Source organism: Podarcis bocagei (assembly GCF_964188305.1).
Source record: "Podarcis bocagei genome assembly, chromosome: 14".
NCBI lineage: Eukaryota > Metazoa > Chordata > Lepidosauria > Squamata > Lacertidae > Podarcis > Podarcis bocagei.
In genome coordinates, this window is record NC_138139.1 from 31229674 (window position 1) to 31242775 (window position 13102).

The 13102-nt window shown below is 45.7% G+C and overlaps 1 protein-coding gene across 4 annotated transcripts in view; it reads right to left on the reverse strand.

Moving 5' to 3' along the window:
* Positions 1 to 1351: 1351 nt before the first annotated feature.
* RBBP6 (RB binding protein 6, ubiquitin ligase) overlaps positions 1352 to 13102 on the reverse strand; it is a gene marked incomplete at its 3' end in the record, with an annotated part of 29768 nt that continues 18017 nt past the window's right edge. Inside the window, exons 9-17 of one of the 4 annotated variants that reach the window (XM_081170819.1) lie at positions 12157 to 12260; positions 11520 to 11839; positions 10383 to 10482; positions 10223 to 10301; positions 10076 to 10133; positions 8033 to 8398; positions 7572 to 7673; positions 4780 to 6528; positions 1352 to 3372 (exon numbers count right to left, since the gene is read on the reverse strand). In XM_081170819.1, the coding sequence (XP_081026945.1) occupies positions 1827 to 3372; positions 4780 to 6528; positions 7572 to 7673; positions 8033 to 8398; positions 10076 to 10133; positions 10223 to 10301; positions 10383 to 10482; positions 11520 to 11839; positions 12157 to 12260 (4424 nt within the window). Of the gene's footprint in view, positions 3373 to 4779; positions 6529 to 7571; positions 7674 to 8028; positions 8399 to 10075; positions 10134 to 10222; positions 10302 to 10382; positions 10483 to 11519; positions 11840 to 12156; positions 12261 to 13102 lie in introns of those variants that run through there. The other 3 variants (XM_081170820.1, XM_081170821.1, XM_081170822.1) reach the window with 3 other exon arrangements.

The window sequence follows — 13102 nt, forward strand, 5'->3', positions numbered from 1 at the left end:
CCACCAACCTCAGTGGCTTTAAAGGTGATCTAGACATATTCACAGAGAAGAAGGCTATCGATGGCTACAAGTCACAAGGGGTCTGTGCTACCTCCACTATTAGAGGCAGTAATGGCAGGTGCTAGAAAATGCAATTGGGGAAAGAGGTGCTGCACTCAGGTCTTGCTTGTGGGCTTCCCACAGAGGCAAGTGGCTAGCCACTGTGAGAATAGGGTGCTGGACTGGATGGGCCATTGGCCTGATCCAGCAAGCTCCTCTTTTGTTTAATACCTCTTGTGGAAACTCCCAGTGACCACTTTGCAACCATGTGTAGGGCTAGGAAAACGGAGGGAATCACAGCCAAGTATTAGTGTGCAACAGCCAAGTTAGGGTTGTACCTTTTTGTCTGCTTGCTCTAACACTGTGGAGGAATATTAGGACTTTCTTTGGCCCACTGAGGAGAGCAGGAGCAATGCAGCACCCACTCTCCAAAGTGTCAGAGAAAATTTCATGTTCAACTGACAGCACCATTCCATGATTTTACCTGAAATTTTGAGGCATTAGAAAACTAGCATTGCAATTTAATGCTGCAGGATATATATTTTTCTTATTAAAAACAGGAACTCCTTACTTGGTGTTTAACCTTTTGAGGCAACAAGACATGCCAATTTAAAAAAAAACAAAAAAAACAAACAATTTCCCCTCCAAAAATCTTAAGTCTGACAGAATTGACAACTGACAGTGCTGATAATGAAAGGCTGAAATGACTCTCCCAAATTGCTGGCAGGAGCCAATGCTGGCTAGCTGCACAGAACGAGCCCCAGCCACCTGCTCTGGCTGCTTAGCAGAGCATAGGGTTTGGGTTGTTACTCACCAAGCTAAAGGGCCCTGTGTCAGTCTGGAATCCTGCCTGAGGCAATTATTGCTGGCTGTCATGTAACCTTGAATCAGCCAGGTTGGAAAGCCAAGCTTCCATTTAAACCAGTTTACCCCAACCACCATCCTCACTATGCATCAAAATGTGGACCAATATGGGTCCAATGGCAAGGGGTCACACATCGTGTTCAGGTCCCCAAAGGGAGCCCACCTGCAAAGGCTTGAGGAGTGCTGCTTTAAGCACGCAGCCTCCTAGGATGATGCATTTACTAGTCCAAGTTCTCTACAAGGAAGAGTGAACTTGACTGCTTTCGAAGATTAATGCTCACAGAGCTTCCTAGCCACCCACCCTCCAGTTTAACATTCTCTGTGTTAAACCAATAAATTCTGTCAGAGACAGACAATTTCTCATGAAGGGTAGAGCTCATTGGGGAGGTGAGGGTCACCTTCCCTTCCTTGCCTGATTAAAGCTGGTGCTGCAAATCTAACACATTGATTATAAAGTTTAATGAATTCTTTTTTTATTGTAATCCAAAAGTAACAGAACAGGGCTGTAATGCATTCCACAAGTCCTCTGGCTGATATTTTAGAACCGATATCAGCCCTTTTCTTTTTCCTGACAGGCAATTTAAAAAAAAAAAATTAAGTGTGAATTTTTTCACAGTACAGTAAACACCACCCAAACTATTTTAATGGTGGTTAAAAGAGCCCCCCCAAATAAAAATAAAATTAAATAAAAAACCCACCTCCCTCCCCCATATCACATGGTCACAACTCACAAGTCTGTACAAAATGTTCACTTTATAAAGCTCTGATGTAAAAATCAAATCAAGCAGCAATTGTGTAAGTGCAGCACAGGGCCCGTCATGGCATTATTTACAAGGCTCTCGTTTGTTTACATTATAACAAAATTTCACACAGGCGACTCAGTCCCTCTGTAGGTCAGTCCACCCCCTGCCCCGCCCTCCGCCCTAGAGGGGGGCCGCCTTAGCTTTTTGGTCGTCTCCTTTCTCCTTTTCCTTGTTCTTCTTCGACTTCTTCTTCTTGTGTTTGTGTTTTTGGCTCCGCTCTGCCTCCGACTCTGTCCCGCCGTGCTTCTTGTGCTTCTTATGCTTTTTGTGCTTCTTGTGCTTCTTCTTGTCCTTCTTCTTCCGCTTCTTCTTGCTGTCCTGGCTGTCGGCCGAGCTGGCACTGCTGCTGCGGCTCCGGCCTTGGCTCTCAGAAGGGCTCTGGCTGCGGCTGATGCTGGGGCTGCTCTGGCTCCCGCCAGCTGGGGGGGCCAAGACTGCTGTCCCCACCACTCCCTCCTTGGGCTTACTGTTCTCGGGGGCCTTATCCTTCCCCTCCCGGGTGGCTCTTCCAGGGGAGTCCTCTTGCTTTGTAGAGAAGTTGCTGTCGCTGTCACTCTCATTGTAGTCTGGGACGAAAGCTGCCTCGTCCGTCTCCCTCGTTGGGTCAGACGAGAGACGGGCAGAGTGGCTGGGCAGTGGCTTCGGCTTGGTGGTGCCCTTGTCATTCGGCACCGTTGTCCCTGGCTCTCTTGCCTCTGGTGAGCAGCGCCGGTGCAAGGACTTGTTCCCACCTGCCACCCTCTCCTTGTTGCTCCAGGTAGTCTCAGAGGACGGGCGTTTCTCTCTCTCCTTGCCCGAACTCCTCTCCTGGGACTTGTGTTGTTCTGTAGAACGTCTGGAGTCATAAGGAGCTTTGTGGTCATTTGGCCTCCGGTCCCTCGGAGGGCTGTAACTGCCTCGCTTTGAGTCCCCAGCCTCCTTTTTGGGCTGCTCCGTTCGCTCATCCCTGGCCTTGTTTTTTTGTCCAGAGGTGGCAGAATCACGGCTGCGAGGAGGAGAGACCTTTTTCCGTGCCAGGTCGCTCCTTTCCTCTCTTCGCTTGGAACCAGAATAGTCTCTGCTACTGCTGCTGTCGTAGTCAGACTTTTTGTCCCAGTTAGGAGTGAAATCCTTCCCAGAGGACCCATGGGCAGCTTCATGTTTATCTGAAGACCTGGCCTCTTTGGAAGAGTTAGAAGAGCAATTCTTTGCATTGCCTTGTTCGGCACTGCGTTCGGAGCGCTCCTTCTCCTGTTGAGTGCCACTCTTCCTTTTCTCAGAAGAGTCTTTGTCAGATGCAGCGTGATCCCTCTCTTTGAGTTTCCCTTTCTCATTGGACAATAACACTGTTTTGGAGTTTTTGGACTCAGGCTGTGAACTTTCAGGATCCTTTTCACTGTGTTTGAGGGAGTTGGATGGCTTTGTGCTGACATTCTTGACGACACTCGAGGGCTTCCCAGCTGCAGAGGGAACTTGCACAGATTTAACGTCGTCCTCCTCTTCTTCCTCCTCAGAGTCAAAATCGTCTTTATCCCACTTGGACTGAGGAACTTGGATCATGATGATGACATCTTCGGCAGGGGCTGTTATGTCATTGTTGTACTCTTCCATGGTCTTGATGACAGTTCGCTTCATGTCCAGCTTATCTTCTGACTTTCTCACAGGGCTTCCTCCAGCAGAACTGGTGCTAAGGAAGGAAAAACCAAAGACAGCCTCTTAAGGAAGACATCAAAGCAGCATAATTTAATTCCAAGTTTAGATTGTGGGGATATTCTTTTTTTTTACAGGGCCAAAAGCCCCACTTTACTATTTTATTTTCACATAGAAAACAGCCCTTGCATCCAGGAACTGGCCTGGGGTTTATTTTTTCCCTCAGGAACATTGGGGTCCAGAGTCCCACCCCCCCCTATCCAGGCCACATGTGCGTTTTCCCACTACAGAAAAGTAAACTTAGTAACCAAGCCTTAATTCTTCTCAGCCTACACTTTAGAGAGAGGGGCTGTTGTGACTCAAGAGATTTCTGTTTGACAACAAAAGGCGCAGGGAACCTCGTTGACACAGTGGGCTGGATTCAGCTATGGCAAACCTTCTGCAGTCCATGCTTGGCAAGCGGGATTGTTCTTTTGCAAGTGTGCCATGCATTCAATGTTGTTAAAATGCAGCAAGGAATGCAAGCCGTGCTGCCAGATCAGATCCACTGGAGTGGATCTAACCTGGCCAAAAGTAGCATAGTGGGCACTCAGTGCCAAAATGAAACAGTGCCGAATGCAAGTGGTTCTTGCAGAGGCTCCCAATTGTTTCTTTGCTGTTTGCATTTGGCATGGAATATAAAACTACTGCTTTCAGCAGACATCAGGTCTGCTTGGGAACTTCAATCAGGAGCTCCTGAGTGGATCCAAATCCCGATGTAGCCTTCCCATCAAGCCTGGGTGACCCTTTGCAGGTCTTATTTTAGCATTTTCCATCAAGGGAAAATAATCATTGCCTGACACAGCCAATTAGGCTATTTTCCCCACCTGTCATGAGGGCACTTTGCACACCTGACATCAAATGATATTGTGACAGGTGGGTATGACAGGGGGGAGGGGGAGAATGGGCCTCTAGGGCAAATGAAGAACTCTGAAAGGCCCCCTCACCCACAGATCACAGAGTAGCATTGATAAATTAACACTAGTAAGCCACATCAGGCAATGATTCCTTCCCTTCGATGGAAAATGCTGAAGTGAGATTTCCAATGGCCAATGGCAAGTGCACTTTACCTAGCCACAGGCACAAAATAACCGACACAGCCCAGACATCAAGGAAAGGTGGGCAAATTGCTTCATAAAAAACCTCATGCTAGAAGGGAAATTAAAAGGCCATGACTCAATCTGGACTGCTTGGGACTGGAGGGCAACTGATCTATATCAGAGGGATTGATCTGGCTTGTCCATAAGACGAAAGATCCAGATCCAGACCAGCCAACGTCAGCTACTTATCTTGTATTCCCACCTGGGTTTAAGAGAGGCCAAATCAAAGCCTAAGAAAGGAGGCAGTACTCAACATGACATGGACAGGAAGTGAAATTAATTTTTAAGTTTTAATCAGGAGGTACCTGGTATAATCAACCAGCGTCAGACCAGATCCATCGGCAGCTGCGGCTTTCCTCCTCAGCTTTCCTTTCGCCTTCTCTTGTTTCCCTTTGCTGCTGGGGGGTGGCTCAGGCTTCTCGGCTGGAGCCTCCTTCACTGGGGGGACATTTTCAACACTGGCAATCTTCTTGCCAGTTTCTCGGTTCAGCTTAATCTTTTTTGCTGGAGCAACTGGCAAAAGAGCTTTGTCCTTTTCAGGGGTCCTCTCTGCTTTTTCACCATCTGGCTCAGTTTTCCCCTTTGGCAATGGTTTCGACTCTACAATGTCAGGTTTGGACATTTTTAACGACGGCGTTTCGTGATCTTTGTCTCCTTTTTCCTCGCCTTTCCTTTTCCTTTTCTCTGGCTTTGCATCCACAGGCTTGTTCTTGTCCACAGGTTTCTTTGACTTCTCCTCCTTACTCGATTGCTTCTCTTGCTTGACTTCCTTGGGGGGATCTTTCTTGGCCTTCTCCTCCTTGGTTGATCTGGTTTCTGGATGCTCTTTTGAGCTTCGGGGATGAACCTTGCGTGGCGTACCAAGTGCCTTCTCATCTTTCTGAGAGGACACTGACTTGATAGGATCAGCCTTTGGCAACTCCTCCTTGGCTTTTTTCGCAGGAGGATCTGCCCGGGGGGATTTTTCACGATCTGCCTCCACTTTCTCTTGGGGTGCTTTAGCTGGCTTCACTTGCACCTCTTTCTTGGTAGTGGCAGGGCCTTCTGCTTTTCGCTTTGTCTTCTCGGCTTTTGCCTTTGGCTTCTCTTTCCTTTCCTTGTCAGAAGTGGGTTTGAAGGCAACGGAATCTGCTTCCATTGGCTCATCTCGGACAGGAGTAGCATCATCCCTGCTTGGGAGCATGAAGAGTGGGTCAGGCTTGCTGCCCTCTTCCCCAGGGGCAGGATCCCGTGGCTTCCGCGAGCCTTCCAACAGGTCAACATTGGGGAAGCCTTCGCCCTCGTCCCCCTTCCTTCTCTTGCGGTGCTTCTTGTGTTTGTTTCCCTTCGCCTCTCCTGGTGGGATCTCAACCTCCTTGTCTTTCAGTTTGGCCACCTCTTTCATGCCATGGCCCTCTCTACTTGGAAGCTTCTCAGAGTAGCCAGTACCTACATTCCGATTCCGATGGCCCAGCCCTCCAGGGTAATCGTCTCTACGGCCCCGAACGTATGGGGAATTCTCTCGCCTAGGGCCAGGAGGACCAAAGCGCTCTGGAGAGAAGTTCTCCCTGTTAAGCAAAGGCCTGGGCTGGGCTCCAGCTGTGTAGCCCTTGTAGTATTTCTCGTACCACTCCCGGTAGGTCTCCCACTCCCGGAATCTCTCTTTCTCAAATGGGTCTCTCATATCCACGGATCTGCCATAATACGCTTTCATGTCGTAAGGTGGAATTTCTCGGTATCGGCCGAAGTATTCCCTTTCCCCTTCTGCCTGCTGAACAGGGCGCTTGTTTGGGGACTGGCCTCTGTAAACTGGAGACCTCGATCGAGAATGATATCTTCTGTAGGGGGGTGACCTGGATCTTGAGCGGTTATAGCCGTGGGATCTTGACCTGGAACGGTAGTTCCGACTCTTCCCCCTGCCCCTCCGTGGGTAGGGAGGAGACCGTGAGTAGGAGCGGGAATGGGAACGGCTGAATGACCGAGAATAGGATCGAGAACGGGATGAGCCCGATCGGGACTTGGAGTACGTATAGGAACTTCTTGAGTATGAAGATGCACTGTATGGCGATTTGGACCTTAAGAAACAAAGCAAAGGGGGAGGGGGAAGGAAAGATGTGTAACTGTAGCGTCTTCACTTTTGTACAAATTATGTGGCACAACCACAGTGAAGAGCATTCCCTTTTTTGTCACAGAATCTGTTATGAAGCAGTCACTGGAGATACCTAGAAGGAGACAATGCACAGAGCTCTTCTGGGCACCCCTAACAACTCATTCAAGCTCAGTGGGACTTTTACAGCTTTATTATTATCACTATTGTCAATGAAGAATAGCTCCTCACTCTGCACCAAATAAGTTATGACAAATTGCTTTTGTACACCCAATATTTAAGAAGCAATTCACCAGCTGATGGTGACAGCTCCTCTTTGGGAAACATTTTCATGCACTATGTGACTAGCTAACAGAGTATCCAGAAATTATTTGGTCTGCAGACAATCATTAGCCTTTATTTCAGAGGTTACTTTCACAGAAAGCTACTACTGGACATTTTGTGTGCATTCTCAAAATAGCCCAGGAACTATTTAACCCTTAAAAATCCAAAACAATATTTCTTTCAAAGCCTTAGCAAGTTCAGAGCATGTTGTTCCTCTGAATATTGGGGAAAAGTTGTTGTATAACATTGCCTGCAGTTAGCATCAAGGTTGAAATGTAGGACAACAGATGCAAATCTGTATCCTGCATTAGTCTTCATAGGAAAAATGCCTATGAACATAGTAAGCCAGGTTTGGGGAACCGTTGGCCCTCCAGATATTGCTGAACTACAACACCCATCATCCCTGGCCACTGGTTATGCTTGCTGAGGGGCTGATGGTAGATGTACTTCAGCATTATCTGAAGGGCCAGAGGTTCCCTGTACCTGCAATAAGCCATGCTATTTCTGACTGTTAGCCCACCTTGCCCAGTACCATTGGCACTGAGTGGTAGAATCTTTCCCCATCTCTGTACTACATAAGACCCAAAAACTAGATATGATGCCAGGGACTGAATAGGGATCTGCAAGGTGAAAAGAACGGGGGATTTTGTTCCGGCTCATCTATACAGGCACAATAAAAACAATTACCGGGAATAAGAGCGCCTGCGTTCCTTCTGGATTTTTTTATATTCCATCAGTTCCTTAGCAAAATCATTTGTAAACTCATCAAGCTTTGACTTTTTCTTTTCCCTGTCAAAAGTGAGAGATCGTGATGTCAGGTCATTGGGCAATATTAAAGGCGGCATTCAGAGAACCACACCACTCAAAAAAGGACTCTGCATGCAACTGAGATGTGAACATGCTACAACAAAGCAAAAAGCAACGCAGGTTTCCAAGAGATGCTTCATGGCATTTTGTTAGAATTACAGTTTTCTGGGTTTGAGATCTGAAGGATTATTTTTATTGGTGAAAACCAACATTTGAAATCTCACGTTATATGTCATTTTTGCTTACGGCAGACGCATTTTTAGCATAGTTTTGCAGTCTGATATTCTACGGAAACAGAAGAATGAAATATAACGGAACTTCATTCAGAGCCAAATACTTACTCCTCTTTAAGTCTCCGCTGTTCTCTGTAAAACTCCTCCCTAGAGAGAGGAGGTGCTTGTGTCGTTGGGATGGCATTTGAATGAGCCGTTGGTACTGGTGTTGGTACCCAAGGTGTTGATATGTTTGCTGGAGCTGGGGGGTATCCCGGAGGGGGGACAGTGTACCCAGCAGGTGGAGGCTGACCAGGTGGAAATTGAGGAGGAAACTGTGGTGGAGGTACCCCCGGTGGAAGAGGAAGTGCATGGGGAGGAGGAGGATACAGGGGAGGAGGAGGCACGGGCACAAAGACTGGTGTTGATGCTGGCAGTGTTGGGGCCTGAGTCCTTTGTGTACGGTCACTATGCGGGCGTCCTCGGTTTGAACTTCTAAAGAAACCCAAAAACACGTTGTCACTGAGTGTTACACTTGCCCCTTGTTCTCAAGAGAGAAACGTGAAATGGATAGCACCCCTCTGCAGTAACTGCCCATCCTCAGTCTTACGGCCTACCCAGTCTAAACTGTTCTTTTGCTCCCCCTCAGCACTTCCGGTTCAACAGATCCTCCCAAGAGCCCTCCCTATCACACACAACACTTACCACAGTTTTCCTCCTCCAAGCCTTTCATGAACATTAGTTAATCTGCTACTGCTGCTGTTTTAAATGCCTGCCATCCAGCATCCCCATCACAACTGCATTTCTTTTGTACACTGGCATTTTGTAGATGTTAAAAAAGGATACCTAGCACAGTATGTCTAATACAGACCTGTCAGGGTTTGGATTTCTCTACCCTCTGCCTATGGCTTGCAATTCAAAAACTTGAGGGTGCCTTCAAGCAATCTAAATTCTGCTGCCTGGCAATTTGAAACCCCGGCCCTCACCCTGTGCTAAAAACTACCTATTTTAGCCCAATGGCAGCTAATGATGTTGATGTTGGTACCAGCAACTGCTGCAAATATGCTGTAAAATGTTTTGCAAACCTACTCCACATATTCCTCAGCAATTATGGAGTCAGTTGTCCTGTAACATCTCATTTTGCTCTCTGCCTCCTTTCAATTATTTTTAAAATTGTTAATTTACTAAGTTGTCAGAGGCTGATTTACCCTGTTGAAATGAATGGGAAAGTGAAACTACTCACTAACTGGGGCCTATTCTATCCCCAGCAACTTATCAAAACAGGGTAGGTAAAATAACTTTAGTGTTCAGCGCACTGGAGTACATCTTCTGTCCAGTTTGTCTGCACATTCCTGTGTGTACAAAGCCCCAGAACAAAGTATTGCAGGGGTCTACTAAATCACAGGAATGAATCTTATCTTAAGCAGTTAATTCTCCTCTAAGCTGGCTTTCAACACTGATTTATCATTTGTAAGAAAAAACCTACTAGGCCTTGCTTGGGTTCTAGTTCATCTTCTCTTCTGTTAAAAGTTCAGTATTTCATTTATGCATCTCTTCTGTTTTCTCCTCTAGGGCTTACCGATAGCTCAATGAGCAATTTGAGTAGACATTGTGGGGTTCAATGTATCCCCAATAGCTTTTGGACTAGATAAGAGTTTGTATTTAACTGTGTTGAGTTGAATAACTTCCACTTGTGAAACGGAACTTCCCTCTCTCTCCTCCTCACAAGCACCCCCAACATCTTTTCCCAAACCTGCCATGGGGTATTGGGGAACCCCCAGAGTAGATTCGGGGGTTGGGCTGCAGCAGGAGGAGAAGGTCCACTGCACAAGCAGAAGTTGTTTCAATCATGCAATGTCTTCGTTGGATACAGCTCTATTTTTCTGGAATGCAGTATCGATAAATAATATTTTTTATAATAAACTGGAGTTATTTTGAAATCAATAATATTTATTTCTAATCTAGGACTTTAAAGGTGTCCCCGAATCCCGATAACAGTTTGACACTTTAAAAAATGGAGTGAGGTTAGAGTGTTGCTCGATACCAAACTAGATCCTTTAACCAGCAACTTTTTAAAAAGCCTCTCTATGCATATCAAGCTGTTTAATGTGCTTATCATGTTCTAAACTTACTACCTAAGATACAAAAAATATGTTTTGGAGGTATACTTACGGCTCCCAGCCTGACCTATTGCCTGCAGAGCGAACAGGATTAGTTCTCATCGGTTGACCTATGTTGAAAAGGGGAAGAAGTTGCTTATTAAATGTAGATGGTAGGCCTATTGCAAAAAATAGCCAAGAGCAAAGTTGTACCACTTACCCATGGTGGGTATTGAATGCCCATGACAGCCCAGCTGTCCTGGCAAAGCCGGCTGCCCAAGCACAGGAACCTGATAGCCCTGCAGAAAGGAAGAGGAACAGAATTAGACTGTGATGCTGCTAAAATGTGCAAACAAGTTTAGTTCCAAAACAAAGCTTACCTTCTCCTCCATCACAGTATTAATTGACAGTGTAGAAGGTGGCTTTGAGTGTTCTGAGGCAGTCACTATAGCAGCAGCTGGTCCAATACCATCGCCCTCACTGCAGTGAAAGAGGCAAATTCAAGGTTAGGAACTACTAGGCAAGAGACTGAAAACGAGAGACTGGGTGCTACAAAGTCATTCTGCAGACCCTGGAGGTAGTCATATTCACAATACTTTAAAAAGGTGGGGAAGGGCAGGCAAAACAAATCAACACACATAATTAAATGGTTGGGAGAACCTCTCTATGAAGAAACTGTTTTGCGGTTAAACAGATGAGGTGCATTGTTCAGAAAGGAACTGTGCTATGACTAAGTTTTTCAATGAGATGTTAATCTGCCTCATGTGGTGTGGATAGGCTCTGGAGAACCTTCCAAGCCATGGTTTCAGGAGAATTGACATGCTATGGATTCACCAGGTCCCTCCTGCCCTGCCTCCCATTCTCCATTTCCTGTTTAAAGTTAATCAGTTTGCTGTGATATCCAAATTGGCAATTTATAGCATGGCATGGCTCTTGAGGACTATCTGAATTGAGCTGACGGCCGATGAGAACATTGTAGCTTGAAATTTAATCAAATAATACAGATAAAGAATGATTATTGCTTTCTTGGATGCTTGCAGCACCCAAAGGAGAAATTCTTGAAATTCACTAGGATATTCTCACAGCTTCACCTAGCTCACTTTGTCTTTTAAGATTTCAAACCTAAAATCTTAAAAGGCAAAATGTGATACAAGCATAGCAATATCAATCAATCCCTGGAGATTGCATGAAATTCAAAACAATGTAGTAACTCATTAAAACATATAAGCATCATTTCCCTCCCATAAGAACACTCAATTTTAACAGGCCAAAAGCAAGCATTGGGCTTGAAATACCTTACTTTGGATTTGATTTCTAAGAACCCCATGTAACTTAAAAACTCACTGCCAGCCTTAGAAAAGTTACTAAGACATACTAACACACTCAAGAACTGGCAATCAATCCTTCCAGGGAGATAGGCATACAAATGGTTAGACACAACACTACCAGAGCCCAGGACAGTATAAAAGCGAAGACAAGCTGTCAATCTAGTGGCCTCTTTCTACAAATCGACCTACCGGAAAGGTCCTTGTGGCTTGTCAGCATGAATTGCCAGGGACATTGGTGCAGAGACCTCACTAGCAGATGTGGTGGCAGAATGGCTGACTGACAACGTGGCTGTTGAAGATACTGATTGGCCAGGAGCTGATGACAAGGTGAGGGATGCAGGTGTAAGAAGAGGAGCAGAAGTGGCTGGAATTATGAGGGGATCCTGCTGCCTGGAACCTGTTGGCCTTTGTAATGAAGGCACATTCCGCTGAACTACCGGTCTAGGTGGCTGGGCCTGTTTGCGAAGTCTTTTTGTGTAGCCAGTTTCGTTTTTGAAGTTATTTACAGCCTAGAGAAGAAAAATCACCAGTCAAGAGAAATGATTAAGCATATCAAAGCTTCCCTAAGATTGCATCAAAACATCTGTGCTACTTGGTATCAGGCCTGGTGAGGTCATAAAAAATCAGATCTTGCTGTGGATACCTTTACTGCAGGAAGGGACACAGCATGTGGGTCAATTTCTTGGGTGGCAGGTCACAGAGGGACCAAACCAGCTTAACTCCCACCCCTTCTCATCCGGGCCAACACAGTGGATCAGTAAGAATAAGGCGGAAAGAGATGTACACTCAGGCATGCAGAACTGGATACAGATAGATCTCACGTTACCTGGCGTAAAAATTTGTTGGCAATTAACGCATCAGGAGAAACATCTGTCTGATGACAATTTGGGCAGGTATGTTCCTCCGATTCTAGCAGCGATGTTCTGATACCTGTGAATGATTTTTCAATGCCATGTGAAATGTGTAACTGTTATATAAATCTTCACACTCTGCTCAATGGTACACATGTACTAGCACAGCTACTAAGACTGCAAACAACAAATGCCAGAAGTCTTCTAAATGTGGATGTGCTGTAACTAAAAGGACACTGCAAAGGTCACAAAATAGTAGATCAGTACAGAAATCTAGTAGCAACTTTGGGATCCAAAGGGCATGTCCCAAAGCTGTACACCCACTGCAGTCCCATATGCCTCCTGAAAAGCCGCTGCTCCGGAAGGGGGTGGGTGGTTGTCCTTCTAGAGGCATGGAGGTGCAGAGGGAAACTCCAATGCCTGAAAAGGAATGTCCTTGCTTTATAAAGCATTCCAGGTCAGAATTTAAGCAAGACAACAGTTTCAGCTTTTTTATTATGAATATTATTATTAATTGCCTTCTTTTGTACATCAAGATGATGTACAAAACAGCTATAATCTACAGAAAATAATAGTGGATGAAATTGAAAATCACACCAAATGAGCACCCATGGCAGAGCCTTGCAGACCAAAAATGTCTTCAACTGTTTCAAAAGAGTGCAGATAGCCAGCTCTTGTCTTATCTCAAGAGGGATGTTGTTCCATAGAACAGGTGCAACCACACTAAAAAAGCCACTCTTGAGTTACTGTGGAAAGGGCTTTTGACATCTTAGAGTGTACCATATAGCCAAAACGCCAATGAACTTAAGGAAAAAGTAGAATTCTGTGGGTCAAAGGAAGAGTAAAAATTTTGGCTAAAAATTAACGAGTCCAGTTCCTGCCTCATAAAAACAGTAATGAAGCAGTCCAGGTGCAAGTAAG